This window comes from Barbus barbus (genome assembly GCF_936440315.1).
Source record: "Barbus barbus genome assembly, chromosome: 15".
NCBI lineage: Eukaryota > Metazoa > Chordata > Actinopteri > Cypriniformes > Cyprinidae > Barbus > Barbus barbus.
The window spans coordinates 8,916,779-8,939,785 of record NC_136743.1 but is presented as its reverse complement, the minus strand read 5'-3'; the positions used below and the strand labels follow the sequence as shown (position 1 = coordinate 8,939,785).

Here is a 23,007-nt window from a genome sequence, read left to right as displayed (position 1 = left end):
CCGTAAATCGAGTTTGCTTTTCATTTTGAAAAGGCAGACGCTGCCTAATTGCCTGTCCTCCAGTTATAAGTGGTGTATTTATGTTCTGAGCAAATATCAGGGGCTCGGGGTTAAAGCTCAGTTCAGTATCTCTTGGAGCACGCAGACTCTTTGGAAGAACAAAGTAGCGGTTTAAGTGAGAGTAATGCATTCAACATTGGGCTGCACTCTGACCTCTGTCTTCGTGGGAATAGACCAGTCCTCTGCTGGAATCTAAAATAAGCATGCTTTTGACAGGGTAAAAGAAAGTTTAGGGGGAGATATAGAGAGGAAATATTTGACATTCTTAGAAAAAGAAAAAACCTTGCTCTATGTACTGTGTTAGGCTAAACGAGACTTGTCATAGCACTTGCATTTTATTGCTCTTTTCTTGGTTTTGATTGCTTCTATTGTCATAATTTGTAAGTCGCTTTGGATAAAAGATAAAAGCACCTGCTAAATGACTAAATGTAAATGTATTCCAGCTATTTGCTGTAGTTGAGGTGATGTAGTTGATGTACTAAAACTAAAAATTATATAAACAATTAATAAAACTGCATAGACATATAAGGGAAACAAAATATTAATTTAAATTTAAGAATCTGCAAGATGCTTGTCATTTAAAAAAATTAAAAGATCATCAGTTTTTTTTTTTAATTCTCTGATGGAGCTATTTCACAGATGTTTACATAAAAATGAAATTTACACAATTTGTGTTATATTTTTGTGAAATGTTGTGATTTAAATTTTGTCTTGTGGAATATACTTAATCATCTTTAACAAACATTGTAACTTAAAATAATTTATTATTATTATTACTTAAAAAAAAAAACGTTGGGCTCTTATGTTTAAGACTTTATTTGTCTTATGTACTAAACATCTTAGAGATTCTGAAAGGGTAAAGTGATAGTCATGTCACTGTCCATATGGCTGCATGTATTCTAGCCTTGGGGGTTGTGAATGGTCTCACGTATGACAGCGGAGAGAGGCAATTTCACAGATCACTGCTCAGCAGGTCAGTGGTTACAGGGCCGAGGAGAGGGCAAGGGAACAGCAGGGACAGCTCTCTAACCTTTCACTCCAAAACAGTTATTCAAAACATCCATTTCTAACAGCTCCCAGCATTCAAATCCTTCCATCGTGATTACTACTCACTTTAGCAGCAACAAAACTTGGAAATATCAGCAAATTTGCAGGCATGAATGGACTTGTAATATATTTCATTGACGTTCATTGCTTTTTGTGAGTGCAGTCTCTATAAACTCATTTTAAAACATTATTAAAACATCCAGTAATCTCGAACATCTGCAAAAGTAATGGGAAAAAAACATAAAAGTCCATTTGTGATAAACAGTGATAAACAGCAGCATTTCATACACTACAAAAGAACATCAAATGAAATTTAAAATGCTGCTGGAAACACTTTTGAATAATGACTCAAGAGTTAGTAAATCAAGTTTTAACTGGTTCTTTGAATAAACAGAATGAATCTGACTTCCCAATGTTATCCTTCAGGGCTAATTTTAGTGTTGCACACAAAGAAGCCTTTGTAAATGTAGTTTTTATTGTGTTTTTTCTTTCTCCTCAGCGATCAACAAATCCAAAACAGAGCTCCAATCAACAGTGCTTTATCAGAATAATGTTCCAAACCCTCCCTCTCACTGTGATTGCTTCCATTGTTATGTAGATGGTGGGTCTTGTGCGACTAAAAAAACCTTTGGAAATAGCCCTTTTAATTGCTATCTCGTCATTTGTCAGAAAAGTTCAGATCTTTCCGTATATCTCATTTCCTCCTTTATGTGCCAACAATCGCCTAATCTGGAAGCATTCAATTTGGAGGAGGCTATCATCTCCTCTCATCGTGCTCTTTCCACCGCAAAGGATTTTCCTCTTAACGAAGTGGCTGCTGTTTCGAGAAAGCATTCATTAAAACCACCGCTCCTTTGTTTAGGGGACAATGAAAGTTTAAAGTCTTGCGGAGACTCTTGTGTTAAATTATGCTAACTCTTGTGGCAGATTTAGGGTTGCGATGCAGGGAACAGCGAGGACTTGGAAAGCAGCTCAGTGCTGAGTACATCATGTGTCATTTAGTTAAAACACCATTTGGAAAATCAATAAGATTGTAAAATTGAAGAACAGCTCCTTTTGTTCTTTTGTTGATAATCGTGCATAAAATGTCCATCAGGGCATCAACCTGGTCAATTTCTCTTTAATCCTATAAATTAGTTCAATTTATGTCAATGCAGAATATATGGAGATATGAGTTCTGCTGTTACCACGCTGCCTAAATAAACCGATTTAATGCGGGGTGTAAAATCAATACTCTATTTGCAATAGGGTTTCTCGTTCTATGGATGAGCCAGCATTGAGAATGGGCCTGATTTGAGCTTGTTAAGAGTTGTCACTGCTGGGGTCCTGATGGGACAACTACAGACTAGATGTAAAGCCTCTGGTGTGCTGCTTTACACACAAACATATGTTCATACACACACACTCAAGCTGGTGCGCCTCCCTCCCAATACGCAATAACACAATAAGCCTTGTATCTGATGTCACAAAGCATTTTTTATAATGCACATGCTCTCTAAATGTCAAATCACCTTCAACAAAGGTCTGTTTCCTTTAGTGATTATCCTACAATACCAGTTAGAAGTAAATCACAGGGGTGTTGCATTACACAGATGAGGTGTTATGTGATATTGATTACTTGAGTTTGTTGCAGGTGTTCATTTTTTTCCTGAACGTGCGATACAAACATGTAGGTCAGAGGGACTCCGTTGGGAATAGATTTATCCAGCGATTTTTCCTGGTAAGTACGTATAGAGTTCAAGAGATTCTGTGCAAAATGCCTCTGACAGCAGCGTGCTGTGACAGCTTTAAGTGGATATAGTTTTTAAGTCTCTGTCCTAGATATTACAACACAAGCAGACCTGGATCCATGCTTCCATTTTCACCACAGACAATGACAGCTTAATCTTTATTTCTGTACTTTTATAGTCGCTTTTACATTTATGCATTTATCAGACACACTTATTCAGAGCAAAAACATTACAATAACATAAACGATTCATATTTGTATTGTGTGTGCTCACGATGGAGGTGTGTTTTTAGATGTTTCTTGAAAGTAGCAAAGGATCAGAGTTCTGAAAATCATTCTATCCAGCTTTGAAGAAATTATTGTCTGTCTTTTTATATTTGTTTATATTTATTTGTTTATTTGTTTATTGTTATATTTCATTGTTTAGTCATATTTATTTAACAATTTTTTGGTGGGTAAGATTTTTTTTAAGTTGTTTTTGAAAAAGGCTGCATTTATTTGATCAAAAATACAGTAAAAACAGTGATATTATGAAATTGTATTGCAATGTATTCATTTTTTATTTTTTATTTTAATATTTTAAAAATGTATTTATTCCTGTAATGGCAAAACCATATTTTCAGCTGCAATTTTCCAGTCTTAAATATCACAGGATCAATCAGAAATCATTATAATATGCTGATTTGGTTTTCAATAAACATTTCTTATTATTATTAATATTGAAAACAGTTGTGCTGCTTAATATTTTTGTGGCAACTTTGATACATTTTTCAGGATTCTTTGATTAATAGAAAGTTCATAAAGTATTTATTTTAAATATCTTGTTTTGTTTTGTTTTTTTCTTTTGTAACAATGTATTAGTCTTTACTGTTCTTTTGAATTTAAATTAATTTAATGAATTCATTAATGCATCCAAGCTGATTTCTGGAGTGAAATAAGAGATAATTTTTTTTTTACTTTTTATAACCCATAGCAGCATCATATGATATATCACTGTAAGAAAATATCCATAGTTAAGTTTACAGACATTTGCTGTAAATCTAAAACACAGCACAATTTAATACGTGATCTAAAATACACTGAAAGCACTTCAATAAGGAAAATCAATAAGGACAATTCCCTCACATTAACAGAACGTTGTGTCAAACAGTTGCATTGTCTTCTATAGAATGATTTGTGAACCTGCCTGCCTGAGCCATATTAGTGTCACCCTCAGGGTTTCTTGATCTTCACAGTATGTAAATCTATAACCTATCCTCTGTTGAAGCTCTGTACCTGAGGCCACACTTAGTAAGCCACCAGTGACATTAACTGCTAGTTCACTCCCGCACACACAGAGCTCATTGTAGACCGCTGCTATTCCAGCCATGCAGGGTTCACAAAGGGTTAAACATATTCGTCTCTTTGTAGAAACAAAGCAAAAAGAGAAACCAGGTCTTGAGGGTGAAATCACAGAGATATGCCTGCCCTCTGTTCATAAGACATGTGATGCTAATGCAGGAAGCCCTCAATGAGCTCCATTGTGTGCTTTTGAGATAGCGAACACCGTCTGCAATGGATGAAGCTGCTTTTGTGTGCTTGTGGGTGTGCCGTAACCATTTTGTATCTCGTCAGGAAAAATTGCCATGTCAGATGTCCAGATGATCACTTGATAACGCATGAATTAGAGGGGAAATAATTTTTATTTTTTTGCCAATGTTGCCAGAGATTAATTTCAAGAGCGAATCTTTCAGAGTTGTTTTGCGAAGAGGTCATAATAAGGAGTGTTTTATTAGTTAAAGGCCTGCTGTAAACGTGGCTGATGTTTTTTTTAACACTTAAACCCACATATAAAATCAACACTAGATGACCTTTCAAAAAGATTTAAAATACTAAATGCTGTTAAATCCTCATCTGCCTTCACAGTGTTTAACTGCACGTCAAGATCGTGTTTTCTCTCTCTGGGCTCCGCTCTGAGGTCGGGGCCCCGGGAGGCTGCCGTAAGCTTCTCTGATCGGATGCACTGCCTCGGCCACCCGCTTTTTCAGGATCAATGCCAGTCGCCGCTTCAACTCACTTTTTGATAAAGCAGTCTCACACACACACACACACACACACACGCACACACACATACACATAGTGACATCAGATGGCCACCCGTTGCCGTTCCATTCCCAGAACACAGTGCGCTGCGGTTCATTCCCTCTCTTTCTCTTTCAGCGGCTGACAGCTACATTAGTCTGCCTCCGAAAAGTAAAAGGAATTGCATTTTTTCCCCCTCTTTTTTCAGATGAAACATGGGGCTTTAGGTTTGGGGGTGTCGTGGAAGGCATTTATCTTGGTGAGATAGTGATTTAATTTTAGGTGATGTATAACCAGTCTGTTGCTGTGGTGATGCTCGGAGGGGGGTGATCAAACCAGTTTTTCATAAACTCATAGAGACATATATATTTATATACACACATAGACCTCACTTCCCATGACTCAAGCACATATCTCTGTATTCCAGAGTGGAGGTGTCCGGAATGTAAGTCATTTATCAGCACTGACGTGGCTGGTGTTTACATGTCCCTGAGAGAGACAGGGACAACAGCCCAGAACTGAGCACCAATAAACACTGATACACTGACACACATTCTGAGTGCTCATGTTTTTTAAGAGTAGTAACCAAGGACTTTTTTTTGCAGAAAGAAAATGTCAGTTTATGCATTGTTTACATCCAAATATCCTGCTATACCCATATTGCATGTTGCAAGTGTTGTTATTGTTAACAAAAACTAAAATGTTTTTTGTAGTTGTAAAATAAAATAAAATATTAGATGAAAAAAAATTAACTTAAACAGGAAAATGACCTTTCAAACTTAAATGAAAATTAGAAATTCTGTCAAGTAACATTTTGATTATGTCAACTGAATCAAATATGTTTAAGCTGAAATACTAACAATACTAAATAATACATTTAAAAAGACTAAAATAAAATGAAAGCTATATAGAAATGTTCCAATAAAAAAATTAATTAAATGACAAAACCACATTCTGAAAAATATTTTTAAAAAATTCTGTTTTGCATGTCAGTTTATCTAAAAAATATTGAATAAAGTATATATATATATATACTTTATTCAATATTATATATAGTAGCCTGTATCATTTCATATCAAAGCACGAAATAAACTACGTGCATGCAATAACGTGGTCAGTTAAGTCATGATGTTACCAAAAAGGTGATTAAAGCTGCCTTAAAACTGCGCGTGCATGTAATATATTTTATATGAGTGACATTTAAGAACATGTCTATGAAATGGTTTTCAAAACTGTCCTGGAGCAGCCCAGCACTGTCTCCCTCATCTAACACACCCGATTCAACTCGTCAGCTCGTTAATAGAGACTTTATGACCTGAAGTGTGTCAGAAATGGTAAAAAAGTTGACAGAAAATATGATGCGTGTCAAATCAGCGTCACGTTCAGCAGCGGCAGCTCTTAATAACAGCCAAAATAACCTAATAACCAGCTGCTGTGATGTCTATTAATCAAATGACAAAGAAAAAAAAGAGGAAAAAAATAACTTTTATAGCTTTAAGGATTCATCTATATTTAATTTAGTATTTAGTGTTTTTCTGTGATTTCTGCTGAAGGGCACAGGTAAATATGACATTATAATGGGTTTATGTGAAGATTGTTTTAAGTTCACTTAAATTAGAAGTTATTTTTTTAAAAGTCTAATAAATGTTAAAATTGATATCTCTCAATTAAACTGTAATGGCTATAGTCAATGGGTAAATATTGTGTGTGTGTGTGTGGGGGGGGGGGGGGGGGGGGGTGTTTATAAAGAAATCAGTGTTGGTATCAGTGAGACTGGCCTTCAGTCATAAAAAAAAAGATGCCATTGAACAAATATTAAAAAATATACTGTCTTTATGTTGTTTGTACATTCATTTTAAGATTGAATGTGAAATTATTGCAATATAAAAGTATATTTAAAAACTTTAATGTTAGGTGGGATTAATCGCGATTAATTAAGAAAAAATGTGCGATTAATTAGTAATTTTTTTTAATCAATTGACAGCACTAATATACACACACACACACACACACACACACACACACACACACACACACATATATATATATATATATATATATATATATATATATATATATATATATATATAAAAAATGCAGGTCCTGCATAGACTAATATTTGTAAAGAGCAAATTAGTGGCTTAAAAGCGAATGAACACTACATCTCTCTGGGTGCTAACATGATGGCCTGTTTTCTCTGTATCTGGCTCACTGTAAGCCCACTTAGCATTCAGTGTCTGTACATGAACCTATAAGCCTCCGCTCTGGAGACCTACTTATGCTTGGCGTAGGTTCATACACAGCACTGATATGCCCCTTTAACAAGGGCAAACATGGTGTACACCACCGGAATCATACGCCCCAACTAATCAACAGGCACATTTGACACGGTCATTTTACCCCAGCGGTCACGTTTGGATTCGTTCCATCAAATCTGCACTTAGACATTCTGTCAAATGAAGCAAGGGTCGCTAAATTGTTGAACTCTTGGTGACCTGCGAGTGATGTATTTAGGTCAGAGGATTGAGAGGAATATGACAGAGCTTGTTAACCGTGACTCAACAAGGCACTGGAACGTTTTTCTGTTTATTTCACTCTGTCGCTATATTTCAGATATCGGGTTGCAGATGATGCCCTGCGGTAGATTGGTGGCAGCAGTAGTATAACTTATGCTTATTAGTGTGAGTGTGTTTGTAAGACTAAAATTATCTTTCAAACTCAAACTCTTTCAAAACCCAATGTGCTACATTTTTGCCTAATATCTGCAGAAGGAGCTACCTTGTAAGTGGGCATTCATGCAGGATGCCTCCTTGTGTTCAAAATAGCTTAAAGGAATTGAACAGAAGACACATACAGTGGCTAATATAAACAATTAATATGTTAGTCTGTATGTATAAAACTGTATGCTTGTCAGACCCAGATACATGATTGGTATTTTAGTTTTCTTCCCATTCTTTGTTTTTCCTCTTTGATATAACCAAACCAACCAGCTACAAGGTGAATCACAATATTAGAAACTTTGATTTAAAGCAAAACAAAAATATAAAAAAATACAAAGGTACAAGACAGTGTACTTAACGTCTGATGAGGAAAAGAACTACAATTGCAAATGACATAATCAAATGAAAAATGATAGATAAATACAAAACTGTTAATTTAAAGATGTTGATTGCATAGAAATAACATGTATTAGGATTATTGAAAAATATGCATACGTATATGTACAAATGTACAAGTAGTTTGAGAGTGTAGGGAGAATCATGCAGAATCATGGGTAATGTAATTTTTCACCAGGAATTTTGTTGTAGAACACAATTATTTAGAAACAAAGTTGAAATAATGTGGACTGCCGGCTTCAACAAAAGCATAAACTATCAACTAACAACCTTGTACAGTAGCTCATAGTAGGTCTGTTTTAAAATTTATTGGTAAAAATCAGTTCACCAATCGAGAAAATAATTGGGATTTTTACTTTTAGAACCTGAATGTACTGTTTGGCATTAGCACATTGCTAAGCTAACATGTTAATCTAATAGAAATAAAAAGCACCAACATCAGATACCAAACAAAAATATTGAGAGAACTAATGAAATTGCATTTTTTTTAAAGGATACATGCGATGCTATATTAGCATTTGGCTAAAATGAGACATCTGAGAAGGCAGCATAATTTTCTGACCTACATTTGGACCCTTTCTGTCAGAAATGCACTTATAATGCTTTACGTTTTGTAATTTTTATGGAAGTTAATGACCTTACACATGAAGAAAACTATGATGCTAATGTTTACATGTGTGAGTTTCTCAGGCTAACCAGTAGACTGATACTTGTCTGACTTGATCATGGTTGGGTTCTAGAGTAATTTGCAAGACAATCTAAGTGCACTGTTAGACGTTAAAGTGTCGAGATTACAGGAGATCTTCCTTTCCCCACCTGCCATCCATCACAACAGGTGCTGGGGCCTCCCATCGGCTCTCACAGACTGTCCTGCCCGCCCATCATGGCAACAAAGCTGTCTAATTGGTTCTCAGTGGATTAGCCGGGGTTAATTAACTGCTGTCTTTGATGGTGGAAGGCTCTGATGAAGGTCTGTCATGCTGAATAATGGGGCTGCCCGGGAGAGAGTATGGCCAGGCTTTAGCCTTCTCTTTTCTCTCCTTCGTTCCTGTGTTTCAGCATCTCAGCTATAAAGGATTAATGACACCATTACCATGATTTATTTCTTTGTGGATTTGTGTAGAATCATCAATCTGTTACGACATTTTATGTTTTTTCCTTCCATCTAGGCCGATGGTAAATCTTGTGTTTTTGTCTTTTTTTTCCTCTCTTTGTGTCTACAGGCAAGCCCGTGATGATTATTACAGAGTACATGGAGAATGGATCGTTGGATACTTTCCTGAAGGTGAGGAAGGCAAAACGTCTGTGGCACAAGTCCACACCGATGTTCGCATGCCATTTAAGATGCTGTCTTACATTTAATTACCTACAGCCAATAAACGAGCATCGCTCAAGGGTATAAGCCACGGATACCTCCCTGCAAATCTATTACTGGAGGGAAATTAAGCATGGAATGGATGCCTGGTGGAAGCTGTGCGGATTCAGTTGCTCACTGTCCATTAGGGCTCTCGCATCCTGTCTGTTGTACAGCAAAAGGCCCAAGCTTATTATAGTCTGGCTTTTGCACATTTGCAATACTGAAAATTCAATTTAGTTTCAGTACATTTTTTTGTTCCATTTAAATATTCCTTTTTTGTTTCATAGTAAATGTTGACTTAATCTGCATCACAAACTATATCGCCATCTATAGTGTGCCTATTTATTTTTGTTGTTATGTTGTACTTTATTTTTCGTCTAAAATTTTATTTATATTTCATTTTTTTATTTGCATTAATTTTTATGATTATATTATTTCTGCTTGCAAAAAAGTAGTTTTCGCCTTTGTTTTAGTAATCGGAAATAACACTTAAGTGTGTATTCGAGTGAATGTGTTGCAAATGTGTCTCACACAGAGACAGGAAGTGAGTAAATGAACTCGGTAGATTTATAATAAGGGTGCGCTCGCTCCAACGAGCTGCCATAACGTCTCCTCTGCAATCCTCACAAATTTATTACCGCCTTTGTCACCCAGCGGATCGGGCCACACAGTTTTATTACACGCAGCACAGATACATTTTCCTTTAAGTCAGGACTCTTTTTAATTGCCTACACTTTGAGAAAATGAAAATGAAATCTAACACCCCCCACCCCTAAAAAAGGGCCTGTCTGAGACTTTCGATCTTTCTGCAACGTACATAATGAATCCCATAAATACCCCCTTAGACCACATAAAAAGCTAATATAATTATGGGGTCAGTTTTATGGATAATAGCTCATAGTTCGGCCACCCAGCTACATGTGTTTAATTAGAGGACAGATCAGCATCACTTACTAGTACAAAAACAAATGATTTCTCTCTGTCTCTATTTCTGTCTCTATCTGCTCTTCCTGTAAGTAGTGTGGCTTCTGACACTAGATTGATAACAACCAATTGATCAGACCAGACGATCAATCAGCGGCCACATTTCACAAAACACAGCGTAATTAACTTACCCACATTATGATGCATGAAATACTATACGAGCGCATGTTTCAGATTGATATTGCTCGGAGGGACAAAAGTGGGGTTTTAACAAGATTAGTGTACTGCCCAGATATGGAGATTAAGACATTGGGCTAATTGCTCATTGCGAAGATTGTTTTTGAGGCGAAATGGATGTCCGGGCACTTTTGTTTAGTTAACAGAAACACCAAATCCAGATGGTTTTACATTAATAAAGGCCTGTAAACATTATAGCAATTATGGCAGAAAGAGCTTTAAAACCAGAGGTCAAAGTCTTTTGCATAATGAATCAGAACTCAGGGCAAAACCATTGGAACTGTGAAAATGGAGTGTTTGAAAAATGCATGAAAGTCTGAATAAAGTAATTAGAAAAATTTAACAGAAAAAAGCCTTCAGATATTACAGAGCAAGTGTCACCTACCAACAACATTTATATAATACTAATGACATTATTTAATATAAATTATTTTCTGAATAATGCTATGAAAATATTTTAACAGCAATGCATAACAAATTGACTATATTAAAACATTATTTAATCATTATTATTGTTTTTATTATCACTGAATATATATATATGTATATATGCACATGTATATGTGTGTGTGCTGTCAAACGATTAATCGCGACTAATCGCATTCAAAATAAAAGTTTTTGTTTACATAATATATGTGTGTGTACTGTGTATATTTGTTTTTATATAAATACACACGCATGCATGTATATTTAAGAAAAATTTTATATTTGTGTATGAAAGATATTTATATAATATAAATTATATAAATATATACATGTAAATACATTTAAATATTTTCAAAATATATGCTGTATGTGTGTGTATTTATATATACATAATAAATATAAACAGTAAACACACATATATTATATAAACAAAAACTTTTATTTTGGATGTGATTAATCGCGATTAATCGTTTGGCCACTCATTCAGCACTAATATATATGTGACCCTGGACCACAAAACCAGTCTTAAGTGTCAATTTGAATAAATAAGCTTTCCGTTGATGTATGGTTTGTTAGGATCAGACAATATTTGGCAAAGATACAACTATGTGAAAATCTGGAATCTGAGGGTGCAAAAAAATCTAAATATTGAGAAAATCGCCTTTAAAGTTGTCCAAATGAAGTTCTTAGCAATGCATATTACTAATCAAAAATGAAGTTTTGATATAATTACGGTAAGAAAATTACAAAATATCTACATGGAACATGATCTTTACTTAATATCCTAATGATTTTTGGCATAAAAGAAAAATTTATAATTTTGACCCATACAATGTATTTTTGGCTATTGCTACAAATATACCCCAGCGACTTAAGACTGGTTTTGTGGTCCAGAGTCACATATATGTATACACACGCACACACACACATACACACACACACACAAACACAAACACAATTTAACATTAAAAATGCTTAAAATACAATAAAAATGTTGACAACACTTTCATTTTAAAGGTGTCCTTGTTACACGTTACATGTACTATTATAATAACAATAAATTGCAATACATGCAAGTAACCCTATCCATATAAGTACATGTAGTTAATTAATAATACTCAGTACTTAAATTTATAATTGTACTGTAACAAGGACACCTTAAAATAAAATGTAACCAAAATGTTCTATATTGCTAGTTCATGATATCTGATATTATATATTACATAAATTGCCTCTGCATATTAAATTAGCCAAAAAAACTAAATAATGTTCCAGTTATAACCAGTTTTACATCCTGCTGCCACAAAATAACATTAAGTTATTCAAACCTTTGTTTTTAACAGTGTACACCACCTGTACAATCTATAAAAAATAACAGATGCCTTCTCTATCTCTTGCAGCAACACGATGGGCAGTTCACGGTCATTCAGCTGGTGGGGATGATGCGTGGAATCGCTTCAGGAATGAAGTATCTGTCTGACATGAGCTACATCCACCGTGACCTGGCGGCACGCAACATCCTGGTGAACAGCAACCTGGTGTGCAAAGTGTCCGACTTCGGCCTGTCCAGAGTGCTGGAGGACGACCCTGAAGCTGCTTACACCACACGGGTAAAGCACCTTTCCCCCCTCAAGGTTTTTATAGATCAAGGTTTTATTGAGTCATCATCAATTTTACAGAAACCGGGAATGAAGGAAGAACTAAACTCTTTTTTTGTTTCGTAGTATTTTTTGTTTGCAGTATAGTATATATTTGAGTCCCACTTCAGTTTTTTATTGAATGGTTTTTCAGAGATAGCTTTCATCATTGTCTTTGCTTAATACAGTAAATCTGACTCATTCCATGAGTCCTCAGTTGACAAATAATTAATGAAATGTCTCTGATATCCTTGAAAATGTCTTTCATGTCTTTTGAAAGTGTTTGATTGTGTGAAAGAACTTCTCCAAGACACCGAAAGAAAGAGACAGAGGAGGGATGTTTGAGAAGCGAGCTGGCTTTCTCAGGGGTCAGTTTCTCTGAACCCAGCATGTATTAATTACATCCGTTTCTGACAGGACAACCGCCTCCAAACCCCCTACACTCGTTCCTCTCTCTCTTTCTCAGCTCGGTAATTGGTGAGCATCCTATAGATGCGAATGAAGGCCAAGGGCAAGAAAGAGGTATATGCGTGTGTGTAGCCATCGGTGTCCACTCGGGCAGACAAAGCATAAACTCAGCAGGCGAATCTGTTGTCACATGCAAACAAGGGAGAAAAGTGCTCATACAACCCTGAACAGACCCCCGCAGATTGCTTTTTGATGTCCGTGTGTGCGTGTCTGAGGCTAAATGTGTTTCGCACAGAGAGGAACTCTTAAAATTTAAGTGGCTCTGACATTCAGCGCCCCGTGCCCTGTTGCTTCAAGTGCTGAAATCATGAAGAGACAAAACCCTCCAGGCCACGCGAGGCAGCCGTTTATGTGCCGTGACTTTATATAATTAAAAAATTGTAAAGATTGCTTTTTGAAATTCTCTTTAAATGATTTTACCCCATGGGCCCTGCTGCCGTTCTTTGGCACTCTCGTCACGTATGTCTATACAGAGTACAGCCGGTTTGTCTTTTGTTTGACTTTGACAGTAGAGATGAACTACAAACCACTGCAGCTATTTAAAAAGACATTTAGGAAAATACAGACCACGCCATAGTGTTGGAATACAAAAAGACAAATATTGTCTCTATTCTGCTGTTTGTTTATAGGTGTTTCTTTAACTTTTAGAATATAAACTCTATTGAAACACACTTTTCACACTTCCATCAATTTTATTAGTCTAACAATGTCCAACAGTGGAAATTACATGGAAATGAAAATTACACCAGAATATACACACACACACAATAAATAATAGAATGGTGTAATTTTATTTGTTTAGAGGGGTCATATGATGCGATTTCTTGTTTTCCTTTTCTTTTCTTATGCAGCTGTTTGTGCATGTATAAGATCTACAGAGTTACAAAGCTCAAAGTCTCACACAAAAGGATTTATTCTATCTAAAAGAGAAGGCTGATCCAGACCGGGCTAAAATGCCTCATTAAAACACGCCCCCACATGTCTACGTCACGATGTGGAAATATTTGCATAATGCCGCCCAAATGTTCACGCAAAGAAAGAAGGCGTGGTTTCAGTAACCGTGAAAGCAAAAGCACTTCATTTGGCCTTCCGAAAGTGCATGCAATTAGAACTCATTGGTTAAGATTTGTTTACAACAGAACAGCACAACCCAAATGTTCGAATTTGTGCAACACATTTTATGGACGAAAATTGTGTGTACCTAGGAGAGTACAAGGCTGGCTGTGCACAAAGGCTATTTCTAAAAAAAAAAAAAAAGAAAGAAAGGGTCAATTCCGGCTTTGCTATGACAATCTGGTGCTTCTGAATCAGCGACTGTAAGCATGTTTTGTTCGTTTTGTTATTAGATTTTTCATATTTTAAGATTGATAATCTGGGTTTTGGGTAAAACAATAAAATCTACAAAAAAGTTTTCAGTGGCCTTTATGTGCTGTAACAACAACAACAATAACAACAACAAAAAGAAATGTAATTGGTTAGTTAAAAATTTTTTTAAAAATCAGCCCATAGGACACCAAAGGGCTTGAAGTGGAAAAACCCTCTTGTTTTTTGTCTTATTTAGGGTGGAAAGATTCCCATTCGATGGACAGCCCCTGAGGCTATAGCGTACAGGAAGTTCACCTCAGCAAGTGACATTTGGAGTTACGGCATCGTCATGTGGGAGGTGATCTCATATGGAGAGCGGCCTTATTGGGAGATGTCTAATCAAGACGTAAGTGTCCTTGAGAAACTGGAAACACGTCTTCTCGTGTGTATTGTTTAAATTGAAATCTGCTCTACTAATATCTAATATCTCTGCTAATATCATTTCCACTGAAGCCTCTCGGGGGGGCAGAGGCTCCGAGCAGTGTGTCCTTGCAAACGAGAGTAACATCTTCCCGCGGTGATGTCTGTATAGCAACCGCTCGAATGACAATGGTTTTTAGGAGCCTCATAAACGAGAACTGTCCAGCTGCTCCGGTCTTTAATACAAGCCAGTTAAACACACTTCATCCCTCATTGCTGTATTATGCTATCCCTTTATTACCATCAGAGGAAATGTCAAAGAAATCTTGAAGACCTTCAGGGCACCACAGATAATGATTTAGATCTTCAGTGCACATTTTGAAACAAATAAATTAATGTTAGAATGTTTCCTGTCTAAAAGAAATAGTTCCTTTGATTTAAGAACAGGAAGTGGCAGAGAACAGGAGCTGTTTTAACCATAGCAATGAATTATAGCCATATAGAAGATGTTTAAACCATTGAGTTGAGTTATAGTCTTGAATGTTATGGAAATGTAAAAGTGATGTTACTATATATACCATGGTAACCATAGTTTTCACCATAATAGAATATCAGGGGCTTGATGTTAACTGTTAATACTGTCTTCAAAGGATAAAAAGTCTAACACAGGGGTGTCCAAACTCGGTCCTGGAGGGCCGGTGTCCTGCAGAGTTTAGCTCCAACCCTAATTAAACACACCTGAAGCAGCTAATCAAGCTCTTACTGGGCATACTAGAAGCTTCCATGCAGGTGTGTTGAGGCAAGTTGGAGCTAAACTCTGCAGGACACCGGCCCTCCAGGACCGAGTTTAGACAGCCCTGGTCTAACAAAAGGACAGAAAGATTCAGAGAACTGTTTGAAGATCGCATATTAATGCATTTTTTTGTAGCTGCAGTAACAAAATTTGCAACAACATTGAAAAGAAAGTAACCTTAATGAGGTTACAGTGAATAAAGTAGCTTTATGGGAAAATCAAATAGAAATATGTCCTTAAATATACATTTGCACATGCACATTGTATCGTACAGTATTTTTAATGCATGCCTTTGTCTTCCAGGTGATTAAAGCTATAGATGAGGGTTACAGGCTGCCTGCTCCGATGGACTGTCCTGTTGTCCTTCACCAGCTGATGCTGGACTGCTGGGAGAAAAGCAGAAGCGAACGGCCCAAATTTGGGCAGATCGTCAACACTCTTGACAAACTGATCCGCAATCCCAACAGTCTGAAAGAGCTCGCCAACAGCTCAGTCTGGTGAGAAACTCATATGAACCCTCACTTCATTAAAATTCAGCTGATATTTGTGTATACACACGATTTTCACTCTGTTTTTAACCCTGCATTAAGGCCACTTTTTGACCCTGGATTAGGTAATGTTCACACTGCAATAAATCAAGTTAAATCCTGTTTCCTGTAAAAATATCTGAACATCCTTGAAACAAGATAAATTAAAGATAAGTTCATATACATTACAATTCAAACGAGGTCAGTACAATTTGTATTTATTTATTTATTTTATTTTATTTATTTAGCAAGAAATTAATACTTTTGTTCAGCAAGGATGCTTTAAATTGATCAAAAGTGACAAAGACATTTATAATGTTGCAAAAGATTTATATTTTAGACAAATGCTGTTCTTTTGAACTTTCTATTCTAAGAAATTAAAATAAAATAAAAAAAACTATCATGGTTTTAAAAAAATATCAAGCAGTACTGTTTTCAACAAGAGCAGGAAATTTGCATTTTAGAATGTTTTCTGAAGGATCATGTGACTCTGACGACTAAAGTAATGGCTGCTGAAAATTCAGTTTTGCCACCCCAGGGATAAATAACATTTGAAAATATGCTAAAATAGAAAAGTAAAATTGCAATAACATTTTACAATATTACCGTTTTTACTGTATTTTTGATCAAATAAATGTAGCCTTGGTGAAAGAAAAAAAAAAAAAAAAAAAACTTACAGACTCCAAACTTTTGAAAGGGAGTGGATCTTAACATCCTTAAAACAAGATAAATTTAAGATAAGTTAATACATTTTTATTAGCGAAGGCTCATTTTCAGGAAATGTCAAATTATTCCTTTTTCTTACCTCATTGGCAATTTATTATTGTTTTAAACGTAAACTTTACGTTGTTAGATAGATTCCGAAAAGTACCAATGGGATGAAAATGCATCATTTAAATTATTTCAAGTGTCTGAGGGAGGTTATGATGAATTGTGATGGCAAACATGTTAAATTGTTGAAAAGACACTCAAACATGTAACATCCTCTTTCCAAGACTTGCGAATGAGAAAACTACCCCAAGGCTTTCCTCATGTCCAGTGTGTACAAATAGTATGTTCAGTGTAAAGCATGAATCAAGATACCCCAAGACTATGTTAACTCAGGGTTAATGATTTCAGTTGTGAAAAACCTGATAATGTGGTGGAAACATGAAACACGAAGGACAACACCAGTTTAAACCAAAGGATTGTCTCTTTTAAAGTGATGTACAGATAAAACATTTTAAAAAGCCACAAAAACAAATCCCTAACAGCTCAAATAAATCCAGAAAATCCAATCCAGCTTTTCGTTATCTGCCCCATGAACTCTCAAATATTTCGTTTTATGTGAAACAACAAGCAGATAAACTCCATATTGTCTAATATAACCAAACCTAGTGTCACTGATCCTTTTCCAGCAGACATCCATCTCGCAGCTTTGTAAAACGACATAGTTGGATAGATTGCCTGAACCCCCATTGTAAAACCTGACATGAGACAGAGCGCAGACTCTCCCTCCACCTGCGGTTTATCAGGAGTGCTGGAGACAGGGAGGCAGAGTTCACATTACAGCCGTAAAGCCAGTGACTCAGAGCCCTTCGTGAGATATACGCTTCCTCAAGCCCATCACAGTCTCTCTGATTACAGCCCAACCTTCCAGTCATTTTATCCCTCTGTGTCCAAAGAGGACAAAGAAGAACGAGGGCGTTAAATACATCCTAGGTCTGAGATTGAATTGACCCCTGGTTTTCACTCAAACGCTGCTGTCACTCAGGAGTGTGAACCTAACCCGTCTGTCATGAAGAACGGAAAGGTAACACAATAGGTTTTAACCTCAACTGCAACTCCTGAACTTTTATTCTCTCCTCATGAAATTGCTTAAGATATCGGCTCTCGGAAGAAACTGCTATATACCCTAGTAGAAAGTTCTTGGATTAGCTTGCTTTGTTGGTTCGGAAAAAAAGGCTATCATTAAACTATCATAAAATGAGAAACAAGTGACAGTTTGATTAGATATTCTTTACTGTAGGACTGAAGCTGAAGCCTTAATACTATATCCTGCATCTCCGAAGATGATTTATAATGCAAGACCAGTTTTCCAGCTCAGTTCTCAATGCTTTAGCAATGAACCAAACCGCAATTGATACAAATTCAATTTCCTTTTCAGGGAAGACCCCACCACCCCAGAGTTCAGTGTGAGTACGGTGGATGAATGGCTGGATGCTATCAATATGGGCCAGTACAAAGACAACTTTGCCAGTGCAGGCTATGTTTCTCTAGATTCCATACTGTACATCAGCTTGAGGTAAGTTCTATACCAATATAAATACACTTACTGTATACTTGTGAACCCAAAAGTAGTGTATAAACACACATTTTGGCAATTATATATAAAACTATAATCTCATTGACAGTATCATTGTTTGCTTTAACACAGTGCTCTAACCAGTATAGACATGATCATGATTATTTAGGATTTCTCTGTTATTCTGTTATTCAGAATTAATATTTTTGTCCCAATCAGCTGCAGTTAGTAGGAAACTGTCACTTGGTTTGTATTTTTATAATGTAGTTCTGGGTAGCTCCGCCCACAAATAAATCTCTTTGGTTCAAAAATTATGCTCCACATTGCAGTATATTAAACATAAATCATCAAAACAATTACTTAGAAACATGAAATGATACTACTCTTAAACGTATTGTTTAATCATTGTTTCTACTGTATAACCAAACTACTACTAAACTGAATCCAAAATGATTTCCTGAACCTTTTTTTTTCTATCCCTCCTTCCTCAGTGAGTTTAGCAAGATGGGCGTGACTCTGGTCGGGCACCAAAAGAAGATTCTCTCAGCCGTCCAGAGTTTGCACGCACAGGCGACACACGTGCAAGTATAACAAGCCTTCAAGAGCGTACAGACTGAGAGAGTTATCAACTGCTCCCACTACAGTTCCTATCAGCAGCTTCACCCTACAGTTCCCACCCTGAATGTTTCCGCAAACAACCCTATTGTCAGCACTCTGGCTTCCGTACATGCACGCCCGAGCTTCCTACAGGCAGAGGAACACACCGAGACCGATCTACAATCACTTGACAAGGCCACGGCAAATCAGATATGAAGTATGGTTATTAAACAAAAAAGGAACAATAGCACATTAGGGAGAATTCACAGCTTGTGTTTTACACTTTCTACATTTGCATTTCATATTTGGCGTTTTGCAAATCAGAGGTCAGACTGTTATTCTTAAAAGGAGGGTTGTTGTTTTGTTTCGCACATCTGTGTTTGGGATATCAGTCTTCTACATCACTTATAAGCCACAGTAAAATATCAGATGTTTATAGTATATTTATATTATCATAATTGAGACAGCGTTTGAGCACAGATGGATTCAAACCCAGTATTCAGACGAAAAGGCGACAGAGGTTTGCGTTCCACAAGCAAAGATGGCCGGAAACATCTGCGACGACAAAGACGAAGGCCGTGCCTTGCACAGGACGACAAGATAAGCTGAGAAATAATTGCTCTTCACTCATTGCCGTGTTGCAAGCATTTGAATAAGAAACCGTTTGACTTCTCAAACTCACTTCCAGAAAATAGAAATGTGATTTCTGTCCATTCGCTGCACAGATATGCCAACGTGTTGTACCACTGCAAGGTTTGTGCACGTCAGATCAAACAAAGACAACTTCAAAAGCTCATTTTTGTCATTACGAAGTTCGCATCTTCTTTATGTTTACACTCGCAGTGCGTGACGACTATTGTACTATAGTGTATAAAATGTACAGTGTTGATTTAAAAAAAGAAGACGAAAACGAAAAACACGAAAAACTAGAATGTTTGTAATGATGTACTTTTATTTAGTATGAAGATGAGGAAGTGGCCGTTATCAGCGTCGTTTGCCGATGTGCGATAACTCATCTCTGGAATGTAGCATGGATCCTAAGCTTCATCTTTGATTGACAGGTGACAGTGACTGCAGTTTTTTCACTCAAGTGGTGCCCTTAGCTGCTTGACTTTAGATGCCTTATTAACTGTGCAGTTCTCTCTCTTTTTCTCGTCCTGCCCTTAGAAACGATATCATGAAGTTTAATGTATATAGTATTTATCATTGCATCACTGAGAAGCTGGAGCTCGATGTTAAAGCCAGGCTCGACAGGTTGTTTTAGTCTGCAGTTGGTGGAAACGCGTTCGATCCGAGTGGAACAGGAACGGAGACTCTATTGGGCCGAACTAAATTCCTCATGCTAACTTTACCGAGACTGATTTGCTGCACTGTATATTTTTGTACTAGTGAGGTTGTTCTGTAAAGTAGAAGTCTACCTGTTTTATTTAAATATATAAGAGACATAAATTCAGGAACGGATGGAAATGAGAGATAATCATACTTCAAATCATGATTCCCTGACGTCATTTCACATTGTGATTTCTTTTATGTCATTGATTGTTTCGATGCTTCAGCACAACACTGTAACTAATTGCAAAAACTTGCTCGGAATCTGTAGGGGTTTTTCTTCCACATTCTGCAGAATTTTGCTGAAAGGATTTGAATATGCTAAAATATCTTTATTCAAAACTGGAATTATAATGGTTAAAAATAAATAGATAAATAAATGGCAGAATTCTGTAGCCACAGATTTTGTGTGGGTTTAACTAAGCACATATAACCACACTTCCTTTTGTCAATTTTTAAGGAAAATCCATCATCATCTGTTATTAGAGTATGTATAACTGGATACTTTTCATAAAAGGCGAAAATCCTGAAAATTACACCTCGAACCATGTTTAAAATGGTCACATATTTAGTTACCTAAATTAAAATGGCATAAACAACAATACATTAAAAAATATATAATGATACTGATAAATGCAAGGATCAATACTATTGCACTTTTCTGTATTTTTTTTTTCATGCATATTTTAACGAGAGAGAAGAAAAACACTTCCTTAAACAAGTGATTATGCATTTAGATGAATTAATTTGTTCTATCCTGCGATTGTTAATGAACCTTATACACTAAATCTGAGATTTCAGTTTGTAAAGTAATTGCAGAAGGCCAGAAACTCATCCATTTTATGCTCATTTTTCAATCCAAAATTAAATCCATTCAGCTCTGTCTACAGGGAGGCAGTATACTGATGTGGCAAAATGGGCTGCAGAAAACTGCATTGAAATAAAAACATGATGATGATAGTGATGGTGATGGTAATGGCAATATTAATGACCATTAATAAAACAAGCTCCAGTTTTTACTACTGCAACATAAAACTTCCAGTTTTGCATATACAGCTAAGTAAAGAATTATGTCTATATATCTGCTCACCAAATGAATCAAAGCAGGTGGTTGTGTGACTAAACAGTGTTAGTGACAGAATGTGGAATGTTGTTAATATGATAGAAGATGATAGATGAATCTTGCTTATAAATTGTCTATCAAGTTGTTGTCTTTTGTTCTGCCCCGGCTCTGTACATGTGTTTGGGCTGATCCTTTGTGAATGATCTCTGTTCTTTTGTAAGCTATGTGCCCATCTCTCCACACACTGCAGGTCTCTATGAGCTCGCAAAAAAGCGTGTACGCTTTGAGATTCTTCATGTCGCTGTAATAAATGCTAATATTTTTAATTTCTCACCTGAAGCTTTGGCATTTCTTTTCCTTCTTCTTTAAATGCACTTATGGTTCTTTATCACATACACACACACACACACACATACTGAAAAAGCCTGAAAAAAAATGATGTAGAAACAATATTCAGAAAGTCTTGAACACCAAAATATTAGAATCAAATTATGACCAAATTTCAGATTTCGTGATGCACAGGATTTCGTAAATAACCGAATATTTAGATATAAATGAAATATGTACAAATTTATGTAAATAAAATATATTCATTTTCCTCTTTAAAGAAAGTCATACACACCGAAATATTAGAATCAAATTGTGATCAAATTTCAGATTTCATGATACACTGGATCGTTTAGTAAAATATATTAATTTATAAATAAAATGTGATACTTTTAAAATGAGATTTTATTTTTCATATATATTCATATACATATATTCATATATATACACACACACATACATATATATATATATATATATATACATATATATATATATATATATATATATATATATATATATATATATATATATATATACACACACATATATATATATATATACATAAAAAATAGCGGACAGCGCGATTCATCTGCCTAATTACCTGCTAATCAGAGCAGATCGGGACGTGGAATCAATGGGGAAATCGCGCGGCGGCGGGACGTGCTTTTACATTAATGAGAGGTGGTGTAAAAATGTAACTGTGTTAAAGAAGATGTGCTGTTTAGATCTAGAAACGCTCTTCATTAACTGCAAGCCGTTCTATTCGCCGCGGGAATTCTGCTCGTTCATTCTCGTGAGTGTCTACATTCTACCACAAGCGCATGTGAGCACAGCTTTACAGAATCTCGCTGATCTGATCACAGACACAGAACAACAACACCCAGACTCTGTTTTAATCATTCTCTGGGACTTTAATAAAGCAAATCTCTCCCGTGAACTTCCAAAATACAGACAGCACATCACATGTCCCACCAGAGACAGTAATATATTGGATCACTGTTACATAACAATAAAGGACGCATATCATTCGGTTCCACAAGCAGCTTTAGGACTCTGATCACTGTTTGGTTCATCTATTCCGACCTACAGGCAGAAACTTAAACCTGCAAAGCCTGTATTAAGATCTGTTAAAAAATGGGCTAATAAAACAGAGCGGGATCTACAAGCCTGTTTCTCTCTCTGGACGAGCTCACAGAGACTGTAACATCTTATATCAGTTTCTGTGAGGATATGTGCATTCCTAACAGGACTCATCTAATCTACAACAACTACAAACCATGGTTCACTGCAAAACTCA

At 36.1% G+C, this 23,007-nt stretch overlaps 1 protein-coding gene across 1 annotated transcript in view; it reads left to right on the top strand.

Annotated features, from left to right (window-relative positions):
- The window catches only part of LOC306881472 (ephrin type-A receptor 3-like), a 120,812-nt gene extending 99,095 nt beyond the window's left edge, over window positions 1–21,717 (top strand). Inside the window, exons 12-17 of the mRNA XM_079435590.1 lie at window positions 9,237–9,298; window positions 12,358–12,567; window positions 14,624–14,773; window positions 15,884–16,077; window positions 18,254–18,391; window positions 18,883–21,717. Coding sequence (XP_079291716.1) covers window positions 9,237–9,298; window positions 12,358–12,567; window positions 14,624–14,773; window positions 15,884–16,077; window positions 18,254–18,391; window positions 18,883–18,982 — 854 coding nt within the window. The 3' untranslated portion in view covers window positions 18,983–21,717. The remainder of the gene's footprint in view (window positions 1–9,236; window positions 9,299–12,357; window positions 12,568–14,623; window positions 14,774–15,883; window positions 16,078–18,253; window positions 18,392–18,882) is intronic.
- The last annotated feature ends 1,290 nt before the right edge of the window (window positions 21,718–23,007 follow it).